Source organism: Ctenocephalides felis, unplaced genomic scaffold (genome assembly GCF_003426905.1).
Source record: "Ctenocephalides felis isolate EL2017-DRISC unplaced genomic scaffold, ASM342690v1 CF-g0.4_SCAFFOLD_01886, whole genome shotgun sequence".
NCBI classification, from domain to species: Eukaryota; Metazoa; Arthropoda; class Insecta; order Siphonaptera; family Pulicidae; genus Ctenocephalides; species Ctenocephalides felis.
In genome coordinates, this window is record NW_020538040.1 from 151,523,919 (window position 1) to 151,551,844 (window position 27,926).

Consider the following 27,926-nt stretch of genomic DNA (forward strand, 5'->3'; position numbering starts at 1 on the left):
TTTAAGTTTTCTCGACGTTTCAAGCCATTCTTAATCGAATGAGACCAAATATGGAAAAAGTATGTGTATGTGTATGTTTGTGCGTGCGTATGTGTAAACATTTTTTTTTTACCGTAAATCGACGTTTTCTCAAAAACGGCTGGATCTGTTTCAAAAATTTAAAAGCCATGTGCGACAATCGGCCGAGCCGTTTCTTTGTAATTTGCAAAAAAAAGTGTTAAACTTTTTGTCCATGTTTTAGCTCACAATCCTGAAAGGATTTGAAAAAATCAAAAACTATTCAAAAGAATTGGTTGAGAATAATACTGATTAGTTTTAGGTAAAGATCGACCAAGCTGTTTTCTTGCAATTAATTGTTGAAAAAAAAAATTTGCCGATTGTTATGAAACTTTTTCTTACGATAGATATCATGGTCTTATAGAACATACTGAAATATTAACTACGGCCCTATGGCAAGTAGTTTAATTTTAAAAACTCGTCAAAGTTTGAAAAAATATTATAGTCAAAATTTGTGTCAAAAGTTGATTTCGTGATGTGATTAGTCAAACATTGTCAATTTATTAAAATTACAATTTTAGGACATATAAATACTTTATCCAAATATTAATTTCGGTTTATTAAGTCAAATATAACACATTTCGAGAAGTTCGTGCAACTTGCCTTCAGGCTAAATGCCACTTTTAACTAGTTAGATAATATTCATCCATTTGTCAGTTTGTCACAGCTATTATTCTTAAAAATTAAAAAAAAATAACGATCTAATATATTTATGCATTTATAAATATAAATCGATACCTATTGAGTTAACTATTGACAACAATATAGAATGTAGAACAAATGGAAACAAACCCATTTTTATTCGACGTGATTTATCTATAATTGTGGATTGTTAACAATCTGCCAAAACTTCAACAATTTTACACATTTAGTAACTGCAGGATAGATCAGAGATGACTTTTTAAAATTGGAGTTTAAAATAAGAGCTTTAGCTCCTATAGTTTCACTTGACAAAAAAATTATTACTATAGTATAATATAGATAATGAAAGTTAGTATCGATTTCATTCAAACTTTTAAAATAATTTCCATAATTATTCGCTTAGAACCGCCAGCAAAAAAGGCCAAATTCTACCGTTTTTATGAGAATCCAAAACAAAGGTTTATGCAAAAGTCCAGTTTTTTTCTTATTTGTGTATTTTTATGTGCATGCAAAGTCTTCATTTATTAAATATTATCTACACCGGAAATTTACGCCTGTAATTCTAATACATATCTAAGACATTGTAAACGGTTTTATTGAATGAAACTCCCAAACTGATAATGATAATGTTATATTTCGATAAAATATTTGACATTTTGGATAACGATTCATATAAAGCAATTACATAATTCATAATGCAAATAAACATTTCATTACAACTCTAAGGACTAGTTAAAATAACAATACATAAATTCATTAAGTAAAAAAGATACAAATTCGTCAAAAATCAAACAAAAGTCAAATAAAATAAGAACTATCGAAAAAAAGTCGTAATAATTGTCATGAAAGCTATGACGATAATTTTGATGAAGATGAAATAATAATAAATAATAATACAAATGTCCTTAATAAATAATAATACGAGTACATAAATTTACAAATAATATTTCAGTAATGTCATATAATGAAAAGCTCATAATGCAACTAATAACAAGGTTTCGTATTGATTTTTTTTTTCAAATGGCTTGTCGTTGCTTCTTGTGATAACTGCATAAATTTTCTAATGCATAAATAACAATAACAGTAACGTATTTTATATATATTCAGATGATTGCAACGACATTTGTGACTGAAAACCGTAAATCCTACATCATATAAAACAGCAAATAATGTCCTCTGTATCTTTGTAACAGCGTTTTCATAGTAATGGGTACAGACGTTGTCATAAATCTATCATTTACTATAAAAACGATGTTACGTGCATCGAAGACGCAACTCTTATTTCATTAAATAAAATCACAAACATAAATATTTTAAATACATATATACAAGTAAAACATTTCTTGGTCTAAATAATGCCATATACTTTATGATAATATTTTATATTAAAATGTTTCATTATCAAATTACTAATCACTTACGGATGTCAATAAACAAATCTAAAATGATGATTTAACAATATGTTTATTGTTCTCTTATTTCTTTAAATTTATCACTAATTCTTATATCTTTGATCTACAACAAAATAAATTATCGCATGTAAAATAATGGAGAGTAATTTTCAATTTTCAAGCAAGATTCCATGAAAGATTTAATTTAGAATTGAGATTTGAATTAACAATGTTTAGTTCAGAATAGTACTTTTATAATGGAAAATATCCATATCTATTTTCAAAATGTGTGCAAAAATATTAAATATTCTCAATTAATATTTCTCGATAGCCTTAGTACAAGTCTATAATTGTGTTTATAAACATTTATAAACTCATTATTTCCAAATTATTATGCCGTTACTTACGATCTTACGTAACCGTTTTTTTTTTTCAAATAATATTCGAACATACCTAAATTCAAATATATAAGCTTATAATTTTCTAAATACTCGAATCAATAAAATAAAACTATTAACTATATAAATCTCTAGAATATTTTCTTTAAAAATAATTAAGTACATCAAAAATTATAATAAAATGGCAACATGTGTAGTCTCGTTACTATAATTTCAAAAGCGTAAAATTAACTTCGAGTATAGAATTTTACAAACCCTAATCAAACTAGCAAAATGTATATCACTGTGCGGCGTTAATAGAAAATCAAACAAATTATTCAATCTAAAAGCAAAGACAAAAAATTCGTTAACGATAAATTTATATTCTACATTCATTCAAAAGATCCATTCTACAAAAGCATTCAATCAAAAACTAGCCCACAAATTGATAACTCTATGGTAATAAATAAATCCGTTAAATCTATCGCGAAAAAATAAAAACTTTCATGGCAAGAGAAAAAAATTGGTATACAATCAAAATTAATACAAAATGGTACTAGTATTTCTAAATTCAATTGCCGTACTAGTATACTACGCCAAAACCTAAAATATCAAACAAAAATTAAATGTTGAACTATTTTTTTAACTGTTTCATAAAAGTATAAGCCACCAAACAAGGCACTTCTACCTACAAGAAAAAACGCTATTCTTTTCCTTGATTTCAATGTTGCAAAATATTTCACGGCCAAACTCTTTAAAAGTAAACACTTCCTTACAATCACCTATTCACTCATAAAATATGGCATCAAGTTAGTATCCGGAAAATAATTTGATGTACATTTTTATATGAATCAGCTTGGAATGGCAATAATTACAAATAAGTAGATAAAAAAGCCAATATATCAAACCCGCATAACTACCTGGTCGACTTTATTCTAAATTTTCTTCTTTCAAAACTGAAGGGGAAGGTGCATTCGCATTATCTACAAAAGCACTAAAACAGATATCAAATTATTAAGTTACATACATCTTCTACCTTCCCATATTTAATTATTTATCAATGTTATTACCTGTGATCTGGTACAGAATTGGAACTTTTAGAATGAGATCTACTGCTTCCGTGGTAACTATAAGACATTGATGGATTGTATGTATTGTACATACCATTGCAGCCGCTAATATAGCTTTTTCTAGAATATGGTGACTTTGGTTCAATGTAATCTTTCGGCAAATGATAATCTCTATTGTGCAAAATATCTTTAGATGAGTGCATGCCAGTTAAATAATTTCCATAAATGCCATCATGTTGGTTCGTTGTGTATTTACTATCAGAATAATTAGAATAGGATCGTCCGTAACGTTTAGGAGTTCTAGTATCTAAGGTAAAATAATTCCTATTTTGAATACTGCTCGGGTTTAAGCGATTATAGTCGAACGCACTGCAAGATTCGCGTCTCTTGATATGCGAAGATACTCCATCATAATCCGATGATATCGATTTAGACAAATCTGCGCTTTTCTTTGGTCTGTACTTGTGAATTGTTCCTATGGTATCTGGTGCTCCTGTTATAGGGGATGTTGGTTTACTTCTCGTTCTGTCTGATTTGTTATCGAAAACCGATGAACTGTAATAATCTTTTGCACCAGGTCCGACTATGCTACTTTTACGTTTCTGTTTCTTTTCATTAAACCGCAAATAATAGCTTTTTCTCTTAATTCTATCTATGATACTTTCAGAATCACTATTTTCTAGTCCCGAATGGTTGCAGTAAGATGATCTAGAACTTGGGCGTGCGTAGTCCAATCGATGGTCCATTTCGGAACGCGAATCACAATTTGGCGAAACGTCGCTATAAGTAGAGCTAAGCATATGATTTTTATGAATCACACTGTCGCTGCAAATTGACCAATCATCAAATGCTAATTCTGGCTCATAGTTCGGAGATAGACAAGTAGTCGCGGATGATATATCGGAAGGATCTACATCTTTGTAATTATTATTCGAGTAATCATAATGATTTGTTAAATGGGAATTTGTTGAGCATTGAGATCTGTTGGATAAAGTTTCGCTTGTGGGATTTTCCAATACGTTTCTATAATTGTTTATTTTAGAAAAATCTAATTTCAAAGTTGTAGGTTTTTTAATCGCGCCATTTTGTGACATAAAATTAGTATTGGAATCAACTGGTTTACTATTAGTTGTGAGATCATTCACTATTTTACTACCTTCATCAACGTTTTCTGTTGCTTGTTCTGTTGTTTCAGTTTTAGCATTATTAGAAATCACAAGTGATTTAGGTCTAATTTGTGGTTCTTTAATTTTAAGTTTATTTTTTACTTTTCCGTTCACAACCGCAGCTTCATCCTTTTTACGAATTGATTCATTATTCTCCGTTTCGAGCTTATTAAATAGATCGAGTACTTTAGAAACACTTCGTCTACTAGGCTTCAAATGACCAGTAACGTCTTCCACACTAACAGCTCTTTTTATAAGTCCTGATTCTGTGTAACCAAGAGGGCCACGTGGAATGGATCTCTCTCGTAATGATTTGATAACATTTTCAATACGTGATTTACGCTCATCTTTAGTTTCGCCGTTAGAACTCGTGCATGATTTTGCAATCTCTTCATCATTTGTATTCTCACTAGCATTTGTACCTTTGGATATCAATTTGTCAGTAATTTTTGCTGCATCGTTTTCCACTACTTTTTTATCTGAATCAGTTTTAATATTATCAATTTTTGCAACGGAATTTGATTCAACTTGTGACGTTTTACTTTTTTCCTCACTACTTACGGATTTCCTTTTTAATAATTTTAATGCTGACTGCTTCGTAGTTGTTTTTTCTTTAACGCCTGTACTTTCTTTTGAAGATTTTTTTGATATTTTGGTTTTAGTTTCGTTACGTAATTTGTCAAAAGTTTGTCCTAGTGTTTGTAAAAACCTAGTTGGGGGAGTTTCAACAGCTTTGTTTGCAGGTTCCTTAATACTTTTTTGTTCTAATACTGGAAGGTCATTTATTTTATCAACAGTTTGATCGTTATTTATTTTTTTTTATCATTTACTATATTCTGTTCGTCTTCAACTTTCGTTTCTATGTTATTTTCATCTTCTTTCTTTAAAGATAATGATAATCCATTCTTGGTAGAAAAAGAAGAATTTGGATAACTTTTAGGTCGAAGCAGCTTCGACTCCTTTTTGCTTTGTTTGGTTGGTAACTTGGAAATTGAATTAGTTTTAGTACCTTTACTTATTTCTTCATTTGCATTAGATGTATTATCTTCTTTGTTCATAATTAGACTTTTTGGTCGTGCAATCTTTGATAATTCTGTACTAGATCTGCGCGTCTTTTCATTATTCGCAACAGTTTTCTCGGAACAAGTAGATTCTTTTTCTGAATGCAATGTAGATTCAGATGGCAAAGATTTTGGTATATATTTCAATGTATTAATATCTCTACTAAGACTACTGTCAGTAGAAACGCTGGCGTGACACCTATCCACGCTCCTATCTCTCTTCACGCGAATCTCCCTAAGTACTTGTTGCGTTTCCAATTCTCGTTCTCGTTTTTCTTTGGCGTAAGAACTTTCATCTCTTGGTGTATCAAAGAAATCAGGACGTAGAAAACGTGAAATACGGCGCTGTGGGGTTGGTTTCCGCGTTTTAACTCTATCAGTATTAGAATCTACCAGACTGCTTGCTTTCTGCAATGGAAGGTATTTATCAAATTGTCGATCTACAGAATTGTTAATTAAACCATAAGCGGAGATATCATTCTTTTTATTATAATTGGTGTCATTCTGTGGTTCCGCAGAATGTCTAAAACTATTTCGCAAAGAATAAGATTTTGGCGTAGTACGTAATTCTACTGGATTGGGAAGAGTTTGATCGTTATTCACAGTTAAGTTATCTTCTTTATCGGATTGTTGGCTAGTTTTTGGTAATCTTAGACTTAAGTGTCTACTTAATTTTCTTGCTTGAGTCGGAGGAAGTTGCGATAGTAATTGATTTTGTTGTCGCTGAGATAAATTTGGTGTTAAGCTTGTTAAGGCGTCCAATTCACTTTGCGATAACTTTAATCGACTTAAATCTAAATCAGCTAAATCCAATTCCAGATTTGATGGATCGTTTATAGAGTAATTGTTATTGTTAACTATGGGTATTTTGGAAGAGTCTTGATTAGATACTGTTCTGGATTTGCGACCTGTAACATTCAAACGATTTATTATAATTTGCAAACTTCGTTTAATTAAAATATCAAACATCAGCTTTTACACAAAATAAAAAATCAAAACTACAAAAACCAAAATGTTATAAAAAAATATATGATGCACAGCATTCAATACAAAATATTACTGTTATAAATTTCAATTCAAATTTTAAAAATGCTTATTTCGCCTAATTACTCCCAAACAGATAATAAAATCAATAACATAATTTAAAATTGTATTTGTGTATGCAGTCATATTGAATATTATCCAAGTAGCTGTTTAATTTAGTTAATATTTTACTTGATTTTAAAACTGTTTAAATTTAAAAATGAGTGTTCGGTGTATAGGTGTATTTGAAGAAAAAATGGAATAAGAATAAATAAAACAATTATTTGTTCAAAAAAAAAAAAAAAATCACTACATTGTACGTACTCTAGCTGTAGCGGCTAGCTGTAGTAGCATGGTTAGTTGTGGAGCCCGGTGGAGCTGCGGGCACATGCACTGTCACACGCACGCCCACTGCAAGCAAGCCCAGAAAATAACCCCACATATAGTGTCAAAATCATTGTGTATCAAATAATTCGATTATACAACATTAATAACGACAGCGATTACTCGATTTGCTGATTTTTTATTCAAAATCAACGAATACGATGTAAAGACTAAAAATTTTGTTAATATGTATGCACATACAATAGTCATTACTTTATTGTTTGATGATTTGAAACCAATAACTGTTTTGCGTCTCTTGAAACGAAAAACGTGCTGTACGGATTTTCTCAAGTTTATTACTAAACGATGTTTAATGTCATTAAGATATATTGCAATCACATTATTCACTCAACAATATTATTAAATCGAATAATATTTATTGAGCATTCATATAACATACTTTAGTTCGTTTGTTTCGACCACTAATACTTCAATGAAAAATTTGCTTGCATAATCAAGTCTATTTTTTAAATTTTGTCCGCGTATCTCTACAAAAGCCTATACCTATACAACTAAAAAGGACGAAGGCATTTATGTGGAATCAAATGTTAACATTAAAATATTAAACGCTGTGAAGTATATTATTGCCGTAAAGTATTTAAAACTTACTTTATGATATAAACAAAATTTAGCATTCAAGTTTTAAATGTGTAATCTGCAAAAAATGTAGAATCAGGAAAGTCCTGCATGAAGAGTAGAAACGTTCCACTTGCAGGTATACTAATTTTAATTGAGAGCACACGAGATTTTCTAATGGAACAATTTATACTTCAATAAACAATAATACTATCGGTACTTTATGCACATACATATTTCACTCCTAATATTATTCTGATTATAACTTATTACACTGCATGTAATAATCCTAATATCATAATCACAACCTAAATTTTCACAACGATTTGTGTGTTCGCCAATTTTAACTCTTATTTGCAATCAAGTAATCTGGCTGTCGATAAATTCAATATAATGAACAAAAGTAATAATAAATACTTTATTGAAATATATAACCTGATAACGAAAGTATCTAAATGTAAGAAAATTTCCCACCAAAATTCAATATTAATTTTTTGCATTCTATTCTTGATAATCTAATTATGGTTAATTAAAAGACTATCTATCAATGGGAAACAAAATAATTAAATGTGTTTTACACATATCAATATATTCGAATTAAGGGCATACCTAAAAAGCGCACAGATATAACAAGTCCAACATATCACAACAAATTTTGATACTATACAACATATTATACAGAAAAAGTATATACATAAGATATCACGTTAAGCAAATATAAATCATGGCAAAAATATTAATTTTAAAACATACTCTAAGTTGTAACTTCAATTTACATGTCTGATTAGCAATATCTTATGTGCTTCAAATATAGCTACTACATAGAGCCTTTAGTAAGAGGTTCTTCAATATAATTTTTCAAATAAAAAGCTTCAAAAAGTCAAAAATGTATACAAAATCAATCAAAAAGTTTTCAAAAATATCTTCCTTATTATGTGATTCCCTGTTAAAACATACCCCATATAAAAGGCCCTTTATTTGAATTCAATACAGAATTATTGCTAAATATTACCTCGAGGCAATGTATTATTAGAGCTCCAATCAGGTGATCCAAAACTTCCTTCGGTGTCTCGTGAAGTACTACGACGCCAAGAAGGAGCACCAAAACCGCTGTTCAATCGCCTACAAAAACGTATTTGATATAATACAGCACACATTGTTCAGGGACATTTAATGAATATAATATGTATTATAAAAAATATATAGAATTATTGACTGAACTCACCTAGCAAGTGGATCACGTTCCCAAAATGGTTTGTGTGATCCAAATGGGCTATTTAAAAGTGAAGATCTAGGGAAGGTAGGCCTTCCATCTTCATCCACATTCAAGCGTTGGGTTAGTGATCGAACTCTTGACAATAATGTGGAGAATAAATTTTCAGCAGTCAAAAGTTCGAATCCGTCATCGTCATCATCCTCTCCTGAGCTTACAGAATCACTAGGCTCTAAGAGACCTCGACTTGGTCTTGAACTCCTGCAAATGATGATAAATTATGGAAGAAGTTCTTCATTTAAATCTCTAATATGCTATTGAGAAACTATATAATTTCAATTGATACAAAGTTGGTGATGTTTATTTCCAAAATTATAACATGCTATTTAGAATGTAATATACATAAATACCAATTGTCAAACCTAAGAAATTTGTAGAATGAAAATGAATGATATATATACAAAATCATACTCCAAAAGAAATTATATGAAACACTAATTACATCTACGATCTTGGCCTTTGTTGCAATACTATAGAAATTTCAAATGCTCGCGATTCATTTTCTATATCTATTAGGAAAAATCGATTTCCTCAAAACCAAATAAAAAAAAATTAACTAGCATTTGAACACAATAGTGCAGGCTATACTCTCACTATGTGGAATAAGTCCCCTACTGCGCTGAAATTTAAATATAGAAAATTCATTCAGTTATGAAAACTAGCTGTAAGTGGAATTCTGTCTTAAGGCAATTAGGGCATCATGCCTTAAGGCAAATTGCTGGAACTTCCCGTACCAAAAATTATTATTTTTTTTAAAAACGATTAACATTTTTGAAAAAAAATTACTTCGAAAAAATAAGATTTTTGAGAAACTATAAATTTGACAAAAAATTACTTTTTTTTGAAAAAAAAAAATTATTTAAAATTTTTTTTTTTTAATTTTTTTTTTTTTTGAAAAAAAATGTTTTCTTTATTTTGACATATGTTGGAAGATCTGAACTTTTTTTCAAAGCAATCGTACTGCTTTAAATGCATAGAGACAAAATATAAAGCGCGTAAGCGCCGCGTCGCTGTCTAACGGGTAAACATTGGTACGGAACCCATAAGAATGTAAACAAAATTTATACTTATTGTTAAAATCTCTATAAAATATCTGATCATTTTTGACCCCCAAATGGCATTTTTTTTTTACTTTTTTCGTTATATCTCCGAAACCGCTAAACCTGCCCTTATAAAAATTTGATCAAACCTTCATCTTGTCAATACAAGTATAATGTTTTTTGAATTATTAAAATCGGACGCTCCATTCTATTAAAAACTGAATCGGTTTTGGCACTTTTTGCCACATATCTTCGGTACTGCTAGACCTACCTCCGCCAAAAACTAATCAGCACGTCTCCTTATCAATACGGATCGAATGTTTTTTAAATTATTCAAATTGCTTCATCCGTGTTCCCGAAATCGTCGACGAAAATTTGTATCCGCACACACATACATACTACGCGCACACACACACACACACATACATCCATTTTTTCTAAGGTATGCCAAAATATTCAGAAACCTCTGAAACGTAAAGATATATGAAATTTTTCATTTTCGATTTTTTTGCGATTACTATAACTTACCCTACGGGAAGTTAATAAATTACCTCAGTCTGTGCAGATGGAATCTACCATCCTCACCATCGCTATCTCGCCCAATAGAACTATGTCTGTGCAGTCTTCCAAACGTTCCCGCTTCATCACCTGAATCACTAAGTAGCGAATTCAACCTGCGCGCACCTGTCCTGTTTCTTGAACCCAAGGTACGTGTAGAGCTTTCTGATGGCTCGACGCTGGTAGCCCGTGGAGTTACATAACCACCACCTTCGACGGCAATCGGAATAATAACTTCACGAGGGCTCTTGCGTATGGGCTCAGCGCCTGCTGGCATCGTGCTGGTGGTTGTATTCGAAGCAATAGATTCACCACCGTCTGAGTCAGCTGTGTTTTGACGCGATAGAGATCCTGACTTCATGGATGTGGTACGTTGATAAGAAGGAGTTCGTGGCACTTCCGGATGCACCTGTATCTGAAAATGTAACAAATATATGAAAGCATACAAATTGATGGACCAGTGATTGACATAGTGGTCTACATCAACCCCTGGAGTTTGGCGACCATTTGTAAAGAGTATACGTCAGCGCAAAATAATTGCGGGGTCCACGAAATGTAAGTGGTTATTGCCACTATAGATATATTGGCAATTTAAAATTAAAACATCATATTTGTCTTACAAACTTTAGTTTTTTATTTTAAACTTAATTAATAATTTATTACTTAATATGTGTTTTTACATTGTTTTCAATACTCTTCTTCAGTACAGTTAGAAATTGACAAAAAATCACTACCAGATAATTTGAAGGTCTACACCATTTGCAAACTTTTTTTGTGTCGTGGACCTCTTGGGCTTGCCATGGACCTCATGTTTACCCGATATAAATTTTTTTTATTAGTCCAGTCATTTAAGCTTAAATTAGGTAAGAATCTCGGAATTCGAGATACCCAGCTGTTTTAGTGTAAGACACTAAAAAGTTATCTCAAAACCTCTACATATGGTAGATACACCCTACCATATGCAGGTTTTGAGACAACTTTTTAGTTTCAATTTACAAGTATTTATAGACTTACAGCTGGGTATATCGAATTCCGAGGCGAACTTACTATAATGACTGGACTATATATATTTCTAACCGTACTCAAGTTCAGTATTAAACATTTAAAATAAATATACATGTTAAGTTCATACATTTCTTAATTCAATTAAAAATGACAAAATAAAGTAAGTAAATGTTTATTAACATTTGGCGAAAATTTTTTAAGGTTTAATCTTACATCATCCGGCTCATAATGTTACTTCATTTTTTTACTCATGAGAAAATATTATATATGACATTTTATTATAGATAGTATAATATAGGTGAATTGATATTAACATTGTTGTTATGATCTACTACCATAGACCATAATTTTCATTTCGTGGACCCTACAAATTTTTTTCACTGACTTTGCGAAAAATATTGCAAACTGTCTACGACCCAAACAAATTTGCGAACTATATGCATAATCTACCATTATAATTACAAGTTTACAAGATACCATATAAGGGACTATCAAGCAGTTTCTTCATCTTTGAAAGAAATCTTAAATAGATGCACATTTTCAATATTTCCATATTATTTTGATTGTTTGTAACTATTATATAAAATAACTAGCAAACCCGACGAACTCCGTTTCGCCAACAGATGGTTTGTTTTTTTTTTTGAGTTTGTGATTTTTTGTTTGTTTTATATTTGAAAAAGAAAAATTTAATTTTATTATACAACAGTAATGAATTTATTTCGATTACAAAAATGAAATGTTTTTAAGTTGAACTTCTCTGAGTAAATGAAAGTGAATCCGCAAATTATCCGTTTCATTGAAGTGCTCTTTGGTAAATCACATTTTTTGTTTTTTGGTCTGATGTTAACACAAACAAAGCGGATGGTTTTCCAACTCGTGAACAGGCAACGTATAACTGCCCATGTGAAAAACAATGATTTTCTAAATAATCTATTTGAAATTTATCCCGCAAACACTAAGCGATTGGCCTTGGGACTTGTTATTGCGAACGCAAGGTGAACTGGAAATTGCCATCGTTTGAAGTCAAACGGAAGACCAGTCGGAATTATTGGTATGTCACCAAATCGCCAGCAATTTTTGATTGAATGGTGAAATTCAGTGCGTGTACATCATTATTCTTTGCGGCAAGAATTGCTCGTTGACTTAACCAAGCATAATTCTGATAATTCTCACTAATGTCATTACTCGAATTTTTAATGTCGGTGCGTGAAGTTCCAGCAATTTGCATTAGGGCACCTAATTTTCTTAGCTATAAACCTTGCGGAGCCCGAGACCTTTCCAACAAATGCAAAATCGGTTCGTGCGTTCTGGAGTTATTTCGTCAGAAAGGAAAACCCGACTTATTTTTATATATATATAGAAGATAATGGTAATATCATTAAACTTACTGGTACTATGCGTTCTTTGCTAGCATTGTCGCGTTTCTCTGGTTCGAGCGATGCAGAACGCATTTGTGAAACACTTCCCCACATACGATTTCCTTCGGTCGCCGGACGGACTGGAGCGCTACGCAAGTCACCTACTTTATGTTCGACTTCCGTGCGGAAAGTCATAGGCGGAGCATTTTTAAAACTCAAACGACCAGCGTCTGCTTTTGGTTCGGGTTTACGTAATTTGATTTCCGCCGTCGAAACCTTACGGCGAGGCAATGTCGCGGACACTTGCTGAGGCGAATCAGACGACTGCGATTTGTCGACACCAACTGTTTGTTCTTGGGTATAGTTAAATGTGTCTAATGGACCCTGCAAAAATATTAAAATTAAGAATTTTAATAGCTTTTTGGTACCAATGTTTGCATTGACAATTAACGGACGAGCCTCGTGAATTTACGTTTTACCATTCTGACCTCCTAAATTGGGCCATAAAGATATACGTTTTTGCGTGAATTTTTAGTATGTTGCATTAGGGCTTTTCTTTTGTACGCACTATTATTTTTTTACATACTATTATTTATAGTATTATTTAAGCTGTAACAAATTTTAAATAACGAGAAGCAAAGAGTTTTTAAAAAACTTATCTGGAAGTGATGTTGAATTGGAGAACCTTGATGAATTAAATGATTTTTAAATGATGACAATTTGAATCTCCCAGAAAAAATTGTGGGTACATTGGAAAGTGACCTTGGATATAATGAATGTATCTTCGTCAGAGAACAAATTTGTATATAATGAATTAGATAGAAATGAATAGGCACCAAAAGATCTAAGTCATAAAAAATATTAAACGCTTTATTAAATACTATTCTCGAGTAAAAAAAATATATGATTAATTTAATAAAGTTTCATTGTTGTCACAATGCTTTAAATCCATGCTTTCATGTTCATCTAATTTCCCTGCAATATGCCTGGAAACTAAGTTAGATAGAACAGATTTGACCCGTCCCTTAAGTGTTAATATGAAGTTCTCAATATATTTTTAAAGTTAAAGTAATTTTGCACAAATTGGAGATGTATTACAACATAATTATCTTTAACTTTAATTTATGAAGTTATATATTATATAATCAAATTCACATACTTGCAATTTCATCTTTTCCAATGTTCCTATTGATGGTCCCATCGAGGAAGATCTACCATATGCTCCATAAGGAACGGGCGGTTTGCGACCTCCTGAAGCAAAAAGTAATAATAAGATAATGTTTACAAATGAGTTACATGTTATTTGAATTTTGTTTCAAAAAAATCTTACCAATACATAACCGCGGTATAGCGTTAGATATCGTTTCAACAGCATGTTTCATTTGTTGTTCTTTAGAAATTCCATCCCTGGCTTTTTCATTGCTTGGCAATAATTTTTTATTCAATTCTTTATCTGATCTTTTCTTCTCCTCATTGATCAAGTTTATAGAATGTTCTAATGATTTCCTTGCATCTTCCAAAGATAAACTGATTGACAAATCTGTTTTTTCTTCTTCAGGTGATTTTTGTTCTGATTTTTCAGTAGCAGGTTCTTCTTTCTTGATGGCATTTTCCTCATTTCCTTGATTTTCAACATTCAAGTGGTTCATTAGTTTCTCTATGCTATCTAAAACGTTCTCGGACTGAGTTACACAGGCTTGTAACTCGGATTGTGGTTTCTTAAATGGTCTTGATGTTCCATTGATTTCAGGTGTGGAAGGTGGCGTGCAATCTATTAATAAACTGCCTTTACGTTCTAAAGTTGGCGGTGGGGTAGCTGAGTTCAAAGAAGCCCTTCTCTCAAACTGCTGTTTGTGCTCACCTACACTTACACCTAAAATAAGAACAGATATAATCATTAATTATATTGAAGTTTGCAGTAATATCTATTAAAGCAGTTTTAAGCCTTGTGATCGGTTTTAAAAATAGTTGTGCAGTTATAAACAGATCATTTTGTAAAATTTCTAAGAACTGTATAAATATTATTGTTATTCTTATCAAAAAATTGATTTGAAAAAATTACCCGGTATAAATATCTTTTTGGTTGAACCACTTTGGTTCATATTATTTGTGTTATTGAATTTTTCAGCAGCTTCTAGTATTCTGGACTTACGACGTTCTTTAGTTTTCTGTACGTTGTTTGCTGTGTTGTCTACATTTGCGTCATTTTCAACAGACTCTGAATCCTCAGCTTTTGGTACTATCTTCTTTTTGACGATTCTTGGTTTTACTTTGGCCATTGATTCATCTTTATTTTCTTGCTTAATTGCTTCAGTGTTATTAACAGCAACTGCCTCTGGAGCATCAAGATTATTCATGACTTGTGACACTTCTTTAGGGCTTGCCAATTTATCATTTTCATTTTGTGGGGGAACTTTTTTCTTGACAATCTTCTTCTTTTCTACTGGAGCTTTATCATCTTTTGTTGCCTTACTTCCTGGCTCTGTGATAGTTTCATTTGATTCAGTCTCATTTGAACTTGTTTTTGGTTTAACTTTTGATGGTTTTGCTACTTTATCAGTAGACTCCATAACATCTAATTTTCTTTTTGATGAATTGGCCTGTAAATTTCTCTGATGTAAAATATAACACATAAACAATATGCAAGAAGTGATTCACAATTCTTACCCGAGCTTCTTCTACAATATCAACTGATGGTGTTATGACTTTAGTTAAAGAGGGCTTAATACCATGTTCTCCTAAAATAAGTGAGCATATGAAGACAGTGTAATTAATTATTGTAATTTTATGTAATGCAATGTGCTTTGTATTTACCTTCTGTATCTGGTGGGGCTGCAACTTGTGAATCTAATACAGAATCTGCAGATTGAGATCTGGTTAACATGGCAGCCGAAGCAGAGACTTCCATAGCCTCATTTGCTTCTTTAGCAGCAACCTAAATATTGTTATAAAATCAGTAAATATTACATCTTTAAAATTTAATATATAAATAATTATAAAATAAAACAAATAGGCGGAGCACCCATTATGTTTCTTAACTTATATTCAGATTTGTAAATCATTTATGATAAATTTTAATTTACTGCAATTTAATATTAAAGCATTAACCATACCTGGTCTTCAGTTACCACTAATTTTTCTGAATCAACAGTCTGTGGATTGAGTGATAACAACAGATCAAGACGAACTGGTGTTTGACTAGCTAACTCTTCTGCTATGTCTAAGCAGGAATGTTCATAACCCTCATTAACCCACCTGTTATACAATATTAACCATTATCAGTTTGTAATAAAGATTTTGAATACATAAACATATTCAGCTTGAAATATGCATCTAATAAGCATATACTCTTATAATACAATATAGATTGATTATTAGCAGCAAGGTTTAAAAACAATGCCCTTACCAATGAGCACAAATTCTCTCAACATCAGCACGTTCCTTGGAAGATACGGTCAACATATCTTTGATTAATGAAGATGCAGCTATAAAACAATTGCAAAATTAAACTAAGATAGTTTTAGAATAAACAAACTACTATTCTCAGGTATTGATAATGCTTACGTGATTTCTTTTTTGGTTCAAAATAATCTCCAAGGCTAATTTGTTTAACTAATGTTTTAAAGTGTGTTCCATCAAATGGCATAGCCCCATATACCATAGTGTAAAGTAGAACACCAAGGGACCAACAATCAACCTACATAACAAAATGAAAATTAAATATATAATATTTAGATATCTTTATGGCTTCTAAAGTAAATTCAAAACAAGTCCAAAGGGAAAATAAAGTAAGGAATATATAGACAGAATGACATGGTGTTGCATTTTTTGAAGATACTTATTTATTTCATTCTATTATAATCAGTCTCAAATGTTTTTACTCATCTTAGATTCATTGAATACCAGTAGCATAGTCATCTTTTAATTAAGTAATAACAATAACAATGTTTATTAAAGAAAAATGCAAATTACAAAAATCATTTTGTCCTTATAATATGGACAAAATGATATAATATAAATACATACTGAGATACTAATATTCAAGAAGAGAGTTCTAAATTAAATAGTTTTGCCCTCTTTCAGACATAGGCAACAAATCATACAGCATAACCAACCTCCACCAGGCTCAGAATATGCTCAACAATAAATGCAAGTCTCTTCTTTTTACCGGTGGATTCTTTGGTCTGTTTTTAGAAGTAGTTAGAGTGAAAGTTAAAAGCCCACCACCTTTTGCAGGTATGATTTTTTTTTTTTCTCAAATGAACTGCGCTGTAGTTGTAAAATTGTATTAAGCCTTTTTGTCCATTGTATAAGTGTGCCATTTTGTCCAAAAGTTAACAGCAATAATGAATCAAAATTCCTGATATTTGTAATAGAATTGATCGAAATCACTAGTACTATCATATGTTCATTGATTTTAGTACATATAACAATAAATACGTATCAAAAAAATGATAAAAACACCTTTAAAATAAACATTCAAAAGTGAGATATATGTTTGAACTGATTACTGCAACAAAACTGAGACAAAGACGCTCAGCATGTGGTAGGATTGTGATTATAGCTTTCTTCATGTTATACAGTAGTGGAAACGTTACTAAAACTAGCACGTTTTTAACAAATAAAGCTAATGGGTCATTTTGTCTACATTTTCATATACCATTTAGTTTGTATTTCCTCTAATCTTTTTACCTCTGGTCCATTATATGGTGTTCCTGTAACTATTTCAGGAGATGCATAAAGAGGAGAACCACAATAAGTAGACAATGTTCTTTGCTCTGCAAACACATTTGATAATCCAAAATCAGCAATCTATAAATAAAAATATAATTACTCAACTGGCTCTGACATTTTGAACAGATGTAAAAATACAAACTTTTGCATTTCCATTTTCATCTAATAATATATTCTCTAACTTTAAATCTCTATGGCAAATTTTGTGTTTATGGCAGTAATATATTGCTGTTGCAATTTGTCGAAATATACGCCTAGCTTCTTCTTCAGCTAATACTTTACGAGAACTTAAGTAATCATATAATTCTCCTCCAGCTGCATATTCCATCACAAGCACCATTTTTTCACGATTCTCAAAAACTAAAATAGACCAACATCATTCAGATTAATTCTAATATTCGGTATATATATATATATATATAATACAAACCTTCATAAATATGGATTATATTAGGATGGCGTACAGATGACATAATTTGAACTTCCCGCCGAATTCGTATTAAATCAGCTGAACTTTCAATTTTACATTTTTTAATTGTCTTTATGGCCACTTCTTGTCCAGTCTCTTTGTTTATTCCTAGTTGAACTTTACCGTATGTTCCTTGTCCTAATTTTTTGATAATATCAAATCTGGGAGAAAGAAATGAAAAAATGAATAAAATTGAAATATGTACGACTCGACTGTATCAAATTAAATAAATATGAACATACAACAGTTTGTATTTCTATAATAAATTACAGTTTTAAAGACTAATTCTTAGATTGCCCTGGAAAAATGATAGAACTGAGTTAATCTATAAGCAAATATTAAGATCTTTTTAAGAGAAGTAAAATGGTAGTGTATAAAAAAACTATCTTTAATTGTAATAAAAATACTAAATCTTACAAATTATTTTAAATGTATTTATTGATTACAGTTTGATAAATCCTGATTAAAATTTATACCAACAAAATTCTTTTTTATTTTAAACGCATTAAAGACTGCTATAATTAACAATGTATAACAGAGTCATAAATATGCTCTTTATATTATTCAAATATAAATTTCTGAAATGTATAACCTCAGCAAACATAAGTAAACAAATTAAAAAATAATCTTATCGAAGCATTCAATATAATATGTAATTTCAATAGACTTCTTTTCCATGAATGTAATTAAACAAGAGTTTCAGTATAAGTTTGTGAAATGTATAATCATAGTAACCAGTGAATATCATTAAATAAATTAATCATTTTTTAAATGTAAAATAATCATCAAAACATTTCATTTCTATAGACTTCTTTTACATGAATGTAATTAAGAAAGAAGTTCAATATACGTTGCTAAAATATATATCTCTTACCAGTGAATATAGGTGAATGAATTTACAAAATAATCTTATCGAAGCATTTAATATAAAATGTAATTTCAATAGACATTCTTTTCCATGGACGTCATTAAACAAGAGCTATAATATAAGTTTGTAATATGTATAATCTCAGTAACCAGTGAATATCAGTAAATAAACTGCAGAAAGTAAATAAACTGCTGAAAAATAATCATACTGTAGCATTCAACCAAACAATTAATTTCTATAGACTTTTTTTCGTAAATGTAATTAAAAAAGAACTTCAAGATACGTCGCTAAAATATATATCTCAGTAACCAGTCAAATATAAGTAAACAAATTTAAAAAATAATCTTATCGAAGCATTCAATATTAGGTTGTCAAATATCTCCCTTCCGCTTTTTTGCTCTTGGTTTATAATACAAAAAGGCGGAAGGGAGATATTTGACAACATAATATAATATGTAATTTTAATAAACTTCTTTACCATGAATGTAATTAAGCAATAACTTCAATATAAGTTTGTAAAATGTATAATCTCAATAACCAGTAAATATCAGTAAATAAACAGCAGAAAGTAAATAAAATGCTGAAAAATAATCATACTGTAGCATTCAACAAAACAATTAATTTCTATAGACTTTTTTTCATGAATGTAATTAAAAAAGAACTTCAAGATACGTTGCTAAAATATATATCTCAGTAACCAGTAAAATATAAGTAAACAAATTTAAAAAATAATCTTATCGAAGCATTCAATATAATATGTAATTTTAATAAACTTCTTTACCATGAATGTAATTAAGCAATAACTTCAATATAAGTTTGTAAAATGTATAATCTCAATAACTAGTAAGTATCGGTAAATAAACAGCAGAAAGTAAATAAAATGCTGAAAAATAATCATGCTGCAGCAATTATTTTCTGTAGACTTTTTATCATGAATTTAATTAAAAAAGAACTTCAATATACAGTAAGCATAATCCAAAAATATTCATATTACAGCTTACATCAAAATATTTAATTTTTATAGACATCTGTCCCACAAATGCAATTTAAAAAAATAGCATTTATATGCAATTGATTGCTGAAAAATAATCATACTGTAGCATTCAACGAAACAATTCATTTCTAGACTTTTTTTCGTGAATGTAATTAAAAAAGAACTTCAATGTATGTTGCTAAAATATATAATCTTAGTAACTAGTAAGTATCGGTAAGCAAAATCCAAAAATATTCATATTACAGCTTACATCAAAATATTTAATTTCTACAGACATCTGTCCCACAAATGTAATTTAAAAAAATTGCATTTATATGCAATTGATTGCTGAAAAATAATCATACTGTAGCATTCAACGAAACAATTCATTACTAGACTTTTTTTGTGAATGTAATTAAAAAAGAACTTTAATATACGTTGCTAAAATATATAATATCAGTAACCAGTAAGTATTGGTAAGCAAAATCCAAAAATATTCATATTACAGCTTTCATCAAAAAATTTAATTTCTATAGACACCTCTATAAAATAGTTATCTCTATAAAAGATGCACTCTATCCCACAAATGTAATTGAATAAAAATTGCATTTATATGCAATTGATTATACATATGACCTGGTATGAAATATATCATTATTCATTTATCTGCATTGGTTTTATTTATCAAAAATATACCTTTGTCTTAACTTTTTCCTGTTATGTAGCACTCCTCCTGTATTTTCAATCCCGCTCATAATACTTTGGTCATTTCCATTTGGTTCATCCATTGCCATCTAAAATTTATAATACAATTATATATTGAATGTATAAAATATTAATTATATATGGAATGGATATACATATTTCATTATAAATATAATTATAATAATTTATGGTGAATAATGTTAGGTTGATAACAATATAAAACTCTATTAAAAGACATGTAAAAATAGTTGGATTTGATTATAATAAATATATTGATTTAAGTTTAAACGATCACATTTTTAATGTTAAGTTAAATTGTTGGCAATATATGTTATACTTCATTTGTTTAAGTAGTGTAAATAATAAACATAACCTCAAAATTACTTCACATACACGATTTTTGCAATATATTTATAATCTCACCTATTAATATGTTATAATATATAAAAACAGTGTCCAATAAATAAAGTGTATAGTTTTCAAATTATAAATATAATCGTCACATATTATAACAAATAATAAAAAATACACGACTTCCTACATATGTCATGAATAATCGACTTTTCTACTCTGGGAGCGTCTCATGAGCGAATCACTTTTTTGCAATGTCAGGTAAAAAATGTTTGCATTTATTACATTTGATAAGTTTAATAACATTTAATAATGTTATTAAACTTATCCATTTATAAACTAATTTCAAGCAAGTTATTTATGCTTTTGAAGCTGCGCAGTTAACATTTGATAGCAAAAGCTGTCATTCAAGGACGGTTTTAAATTTAGGAGAAAAATTTTCTCGTTAATACTTTATGTATCTGTTTTCTAAAAAAAGCATTCATAAAGTACGATGAAATATAGTTGAATTATGTTACTATTATATTACATTTTTTATAACAAATGTATGTATCTAAGTTACCCCAAGCAAAATTGCTATCAGTTTCACCGCCGTTTTTGAATTTGAAATTTCTGTTAGTAAAAAATAATATCATTCTAGCTTTGTATTGTTGTTAGTTTTTTACTGTAATGAGGATAATCTTTTATCCGATATATATGAAATACATATAAGGTAGAGCGTGTCTTAAAGGTCTGCGGGTAAAAAGGTCCACCCAAAAAACGGTAAAGTTAAGAATTTTCTAACAACAATATTTGAAAGTAGAGGGAAAAGGATGTACAACCAGTCATCGCTTTGATTCTTATGACGTCGCCGTCGGGAGAAAAACGGCAATGTTTGAAAATCCATAACAAAAGTATTTTCTTTCGTTGTTAGTTTTTTTGGTTATGAGCACTGTTGTTTAGTTTATAAGACCTTAATATAATTTTTAAGTTTACATTATGTAAATGTTTTATAAGATGTGTTATTAATTTTAAGTTAGATCAAACCGTTTTTCTTATGTAACCTCTATGAAAGCTTACATCTGGGTGGGGTAAAAAGGACCAACTGAACCATCATCCATGCAAAGGTGTAAGAATATAAAGCAGTAAATAAAAAAGTAAATTAAGTTAAAGCAATTTTACAAAAACATGAAATAAATTGTTATTCCAACTCTGCTGATGAATATTTTAGATAAAACACCAGACTTGATCTTACAAGTCTTTTATTTTATTTATTTACAGTATTATCTCTGTCAAAAATGCACCCATGAAATTTATATTTTGCATTGGTTGAATAATGTAGCTATTATTTTGTAAAATCCCTTTAAAAATGAAATAAGTCATTGGACCTGTTTGCTCCCTGGTCGTTTCAATTTATCCCGCCTATGGGGTAAAGAGGACCAAGTAACTAATTTTTGAAAAACAGCAAAAAATACATTTCTACAATGACGAATGAGCTGGGAGTTTTACTGAACATAGTCAGACAGTTGTTTATTTGATATGTGTTGTTTGTTGTGTTATAATTTGTTTGATTTTCAAATATAATTGCCCAAATCAAATTGGACCTTTGTGCCTCGTCCTCTATAAGAGCTTACAGCTGGGTGGGGTAAAAACAACCAACTCAATTTTACCCTTGCAAACGTTTAAAAATAAAAAGTAGCAAATAAAAAAGTAAATTAAGTTCAAGCAATTTTGCAAAAAAAATGTTATTCCAACTTTGCTGATGAATATTTTTGATAAAACGCCAGATCAAGGTTATTTACAGTATTATATTAGTATAAAAGATGCACCCACGAAATTTATATTTTGCATTGGTTGAATAATGTAGCTATTATTTTGTAAAATCCCTTTAAAACTAAAATAAGACATTGAACCTGTTTTCCCGCTGGTCGTTCAAATTTATCCCGCCTATGGGGTGAAGAGGACCAAGTAACTAATTTTTGAAAAACAGCAAAAAATACATTTCTACAATGACGATTAGCTGGGAGTTTTACTGAACATAGTCAGATAGTTGTTTGCTTGATATGTGTTTGTTGTGATATAATTTGTTTGGTTTTCACAAAATAATTGCTCAAAGTCAAATTGGAGCTTTATGTCCCACCCTACTCTATATATTATATTGGTGCTGGTTCTAAAAGACATAACTATTTTTAAACCCTAAATTGCATAAGATACTAAACAATTAATATTTTTACTGACTATAAAAGTCAATTTTTAAATAATGTAATTCTTTAAAGCTTTGATTTAATCTAATCTAGATAAATTTTATACATAGATGTTTTCGTTCATTCGTCTCCTAATTACTTTGTTTGCATTTCTCAGCATGTAAGATGTTTACAAATCAATAACAGTACGTGTACTGCAACTATTAAAATTAGTTTGAAACTAGTTTCTTGTAAGCGTGTGTCATATATCTTTTTTAAATGTTTTTGGACTGAACATTTGTACATTCGTATCTCTACCCAGAATTTTACGCACACACACATATATAGGGTTTGTAAAATTTTTTAGCATTTTTGCAATTCTGTTTTGACCAAGGAATAAACCAAACTTCGAAAAACAATTTTGATCTTACAATATTCTCTATATATAGATTTAAATTTCAACTTACAAGTAATTTAGATTTACTCGCTTGTGAATTTGATAAAGCTGCATGGTTCTAGAATTGATAGTCAAAACGAACTTTTTCATGGCTAAAAAATTTAACCCAACCTAATATCCTTAACCTTCTAAAATTTAAAGGCCTGAAAAAGACTCGGAAACCTTGTGAAAAATTTGACTCTATATGTGAGGTTGGTGGTCCAGTAGAACCCAGGTTTAATATGAGAAGGATTAGATATAAACTTTAATGAATTTTTATAATTAAACCACAGGCCTATGAGCACTCTTCAATATTATAAGGAATTTTTTTAACCATCAATTATATTACCATGCTAAGTTTTAGCAATTTGCCACATGAGTAAACCTGATTTTCTTATAAGTTGATAATTAAATATATTAAATTTCCGTTGACTTAAAATTCACATCCGAGCTATGGTTTCATGGCCAAAAATTTTAACCCAACCTAATATACTTAACGACTTAACCCTTAAAACTAAAGGCCTAAGAAAGGCTCGAAAACCTTGTGAAACATTTGACTCTATCTATATGTGGCGTTGGAGTCCAGTAGACCCTTAGATATACGAGGAGGATTAAGTATATAATTATAACTGTTTAAGCACAATTTTAAGCTAATATATATTTTAAATGTGAATAATTGACAAATGTTACAACTCGAATGAATCTCTTGCGGTTCAATCCTATTATAGTAACCATTATAGTAAGGTGACCATATTTTTTTGAATGAAATCCGGGACGGATTATAATGTGCACATTTTTTCGGTTCAAATTTTCTAGTTGAAATATATTTAAAAAAATATTGGCAATCAAAACATTTTTAAAAATCCGGGACAAAACACCTAAAACCGGGACAAATGTTGCTTTTAGAAAAAGCCGGGACCCAAAGCGGAAAATCGGGACTGTCCCGGCCAATCCGAGACGTATGGTCACCTTACATTATAGTAACATTTATCTTTGCATTCGTTATTTTCGAATGACTCAAAATTCTTGAACAATCTATTCAGCGAAACAAACTAGTCTGCACTATGCAAATAGATTCAGAGGAAAACATCAGTTGAAATTAATTCAAATCGCTCAAAGATGCCGATTTATATCTTTCCTTTGTTCAGAGATTGTCTAGGAAATACTTGTACAAATAAATCTTTGGCAATCAGAATCCAATGCCAATTCTCAAAATTTTCTTTAATATCGTAACATTTATGCGTTATCGGTATGAAAACGCGAAGGCGAAAGTATCGAGCCGCGGTTAATACGCCTCCGCAAACTGGGCTATGAGTGATACATCACGTCATTGAATACGTAGCTTATAATCGTCATCGGTGCGGGTCATCGGTCGAATAGTCTGCGCGACAGCGGTTTTCAGCGGACAAATGCACAGTAGCACACACAAATCTATATTTTTTAGCATGTATTGTTAAAAACGGTAGCCTGAATGTCACGTAAGGTTTAGGAATAGTGCCAATTATTATTTCATATCACTGAGTATGTAAGAATTACCAGAAACAACAATATTGCTGTTCGTTGCTTTCCATTCAGGAACTTGATGGAAATCTTAGTTTCATTGTGTTTATTAAACCGGCATCAAAATATAGAGTCCAATTAGAGTGAGTTATTTTGATGATTCTTCTAAACCCCTTAACTTATGATTTAAATTCGAACTTGGGGCCAAAGTTGTACAAGCTGGCGCTGCGTCCTTGACTATTTTCCTACCCAGTGTACAGTGTATTATCACGAAAATAAAAATAATTTTATGTTTTATGGTTTCATATAATTAAATATTTTCTATGCCCGTAATGCGAAATATTTGCTTCTGGTTCTGGCCCGATTATCGTACTTACATTTACGTTCGGCCTAGCCATCGTACGCGGACTATGCTCATCTTTGTAAGTTAAGGGGTTAACTATGTGACGTTTTAGAAGGTAACCCAACGGTAGTCCTGAATATATTCCATATATTTTTATTCTTAAAATTTTTGGAAGTCACTAAATTTCACTGAGTAGGTGAGAAGCACCATAAACAATAATATTGTTTCCTGTTGCTTTTCATTTAAAAAGTTAGTTGGCAATTTTCCGATAAAATAGAGATGTTATGCAATGCCATTTTACGGTCCTATCTTCATATAAATTGGTAGTAAAAATTGCCAAAAAGCTATGTATGTGCTGTGCGGTCAGGATTTTTACACATAAAACCTAACTTTACATATGTGTTATCAATGAGACATCAGAAAGATGCACTAAATGATAAAATTGTTATTTGATATTTGTGCATATAAAACCTAACCTACATGTTTTATGTATGAAATGCCCGATCACACAGCGAATACCTAGCTTTTTGACAGTTTCTACTATCAATTCATACAAAGATACGACGGTCACATAGCGTTGTCATAACATTTCTATTTTATCAGAGAATTGCCTTCTTTGAAATTTTTCTCTTTTGTTTTTTTTTTTTTCGAACATTCACCAGAATCTAGATTTTTATGTAAGCAACTCAACGGTTGATCACCTATATTTGATATATTTTTATGATTAGAATTTCTCTAAATCACCAAATCTTACTGAGTAAGTAAGAATCACCAGAAATACAACAAAGTCGTTGCCCGTTGCTTTCTACTTGGAGCTTGGAATATTTTTTTGTTTTTGCTTTTATTGAGAAGTCATCAGAATTTAACGGTTGGTCTATCTATATTTGTCATATTTTTATTATTATAATTTAATGATATACACATTTAATTTGTTGCCGCAATGCCTGTGAAGCGCAATTTTTACTTGTAATTATATTTTAGATGAAATCCTAGTATGACATTAAAATCTTAGATCAAATCTGCTTTTAAGAGTTAGAAATTATTGTTGCTTCTATGTCAGCGTCAATTTCTTACTTATTTGTTAAAATGTTTTTAGTTTCATCGACGTGTTTAAAAACATTAATCGGTACCCATTATCTGTGTCTTCAGTCATCAATTTGTTAATTGACATAATTGTCAATCTCTGCGTGAAGATATATCTGTATTTTATCATTATTATTTTAATGAGGTTATTCTCTATAACGCCTCTTTTTATAGCGTTTATATTTTGCAATTAAATGTTTTTAATAAAAGTTTTGATTTAGTCAACAATCAGCAAAAGTTCTAATAAATACGTCAATATTCTGAAACATTTGAATTCCTGGATTAGTGTCATCTCTATTTTGATATTGTTTGGACGTCTTTTCGTTTTATTATATTGGTCATGAAGGTGACAAACTTCAGGGCATTAAGCTTTACACAGAATGGTTGCTACCCCTGGTAGAGGGGGTAGCGGAGTGTTGTAATTTAACTAGTTGTTCACTTCTAAAAGTAAAGTCCGCGAAACAACATATATAGTAAATAATAAATAAATATATCTTCTTTCATTATAACTTAGTAACAAATCAGTGATTGTAATTAGAATTTCAACAAATACATAATATACAAACAAATCAGTGTTTAATACAGTTCACAGCTACAAGGGTTAAATTATAACCCACCAACCTGAATTATCGAAGGAGAGTTTTAATAAATTTTATATTTATTAACAAGTAGCAAACAAAATTACATATAATAAGCGATTCTGCAACGTATCCAGATATCATAATTGTATATCTATATTTATTTAATAAAAGTAAAATGTCCATTTAATTACACTGTTCGAGTAAAAAATATTTTTATATGCATATATTAAACGCACCGGTCGACCACATCCCACATATCCAAATCCCACGTTCTTTTTTCAATACTATGAATTGAAGGTTTTGAGAAAATTGAAGAAAAGAAATAATATCGAATCATTCTTTGATTTGAATTTAATATTAATCATCGTTTCAGCTGCCAAGTTCTCAACGTTGAAAGCTTTGATTTCGGCTGTTTATTTAATTGGGAATGTTCATGCCACTTATACAAAAGATTACACGTGTAAACTATTATAAAATATAAAACAAAAGGATTAGTCCGTATACAAGTTCGAAATATAGTTTTCTGAGTGTATTGAGAGTTGAATGTTAAACACATGTTTTACTGTTAAACACATATCGTATTCCATTAATTAATATTATCATTTGATTAAATTTCTCAATTTATTTAGGGAAGTTTGAGTACGGTTGTGCCAGGGTGCGGTAGTGACAGTCGCCTAAACAGCTTAACTATACTGATTATAAGATAGAGTCCAAAGGTAGAAAGATGTAGTATGTTTGTT

General features: G+C 30.2%; 3 protein-coding genes across 5 annotated transcripts in view; 1 reads left to right on the forward strand and 2 right to left on the reverse strand.

Annotated features, from left to right (window-relative positions):
- Positions 1-2,625: 2,625 nt before the first annotated feature.
- On the reverse strand, positions 2,626-5,512 carry LOC113378491. The gene is made up of 2 exons (XM_026619027.1): positions 3,538-5,512; positions 2,626-3,461 (listed from the first exon to the last, which is right to left on the reverse strand). Exons 1-2 carry the CDS (start codon positions 4,629-4,631, stop codon positions 3,398-3,400), a joined length of 1,158 nt encoding a protein of 385 aa, XP_026474812.1. The 5' UTR covers positions 4,632-5,512; the 3' UTR covers positions 2,626-3,397.
- Positions 5,512-27,926, reverse strand: part of LOC113378489 (fatty acyl-CoA synthetase and RNA processing-associated kinase 1-like) — a 35,416-nt gene continuing 13,001 nt past the window's right edge. The window contains exons 2-19 of one of the 3 annotated variants that reach the window (XM_026619025.1): positions 20,722-20,819; positions 18,146-18,345; positions 17,858-18,075; positions 17,674-17,793; positions 16,546-16,678; positions 16,388-16,466; positions 16,095-16,236; positions 15,796-15,916; positions 15,649-15,719; positions 15,044-15,581; positions 14,312-14,854; positions 14,141-14,232; positions 13,012-13,365; positions 10,612-11,033; positions 8,973-9,221; positions 8,760-8,869; positions 7,112-7,198; positions 6,552-6,672 (exon numbers count right to left, since the gene is read on the reverse strand). In XM_026619025.1, the coding sequence (XP_026474810.1) occupies positions 7,113-7,198; positions 8,760-8,869; positions 8,973-9,221; positions 10,612-11,033; positions 13,012-13,365; positions 14,141-14,232; positions 14,312-14,854; positions 15,044-15,581; positions 15,649-15,719; positions 15,796-15,916; positions 16,095-16,236; positions 16,388-16,466; positions 16,546-16,678; positions 17,674-17,793; positions 17,858-18,075; positions 18,146-18,345; positions 20,722-20,819 (3,576 nt within the window). In that variant the 3' untranslated portion in view covers positions 6,552-6,672; position 7,112. Of the gene's footprint in view, positions 6,673-7,111; positions 7,199-8,759; positions 8,870-8,972; positions 9,222-10,611; positions 11,034-13,011; positions 13,366-14,140; positions 14,233-14,311; positions 14,855-15,043; positions 15,582-15,648; positions 15,720-15,795; positions 15,917-16,094; positions 16,237-16,387; positions 16,467-16,545; positions 16,679-17,673; positions 17,794-17,857; positions 18,076-18,145; positions 18,346-20,721; positions 20,820-27,926 lie in introns of all 3 variants that reach the window. The other 2 variants (XM_026619024.1, XM_026619022.1) reach the window with 2 other exon arrangements.
- LOC113378490 (protein Fe65 homolog) overlaps positions 17,107-27,926 on the forward strand; it is a 144,325-nt gene continuing 133,505 nt past the window's right edge. Inside the window, exon 1 of the mRNA XM_026619026.1 lies at positions 17,107-17,217. Within this exon, the coding sequence (XP_026474811.1) occupies positions 17,115-17,217 (103 nt within the window). The 5' untranslated portion in view covers positions 17,107-17,114. The remainder of the gene's footprint in view (positions 17,218-27,926) is intronic.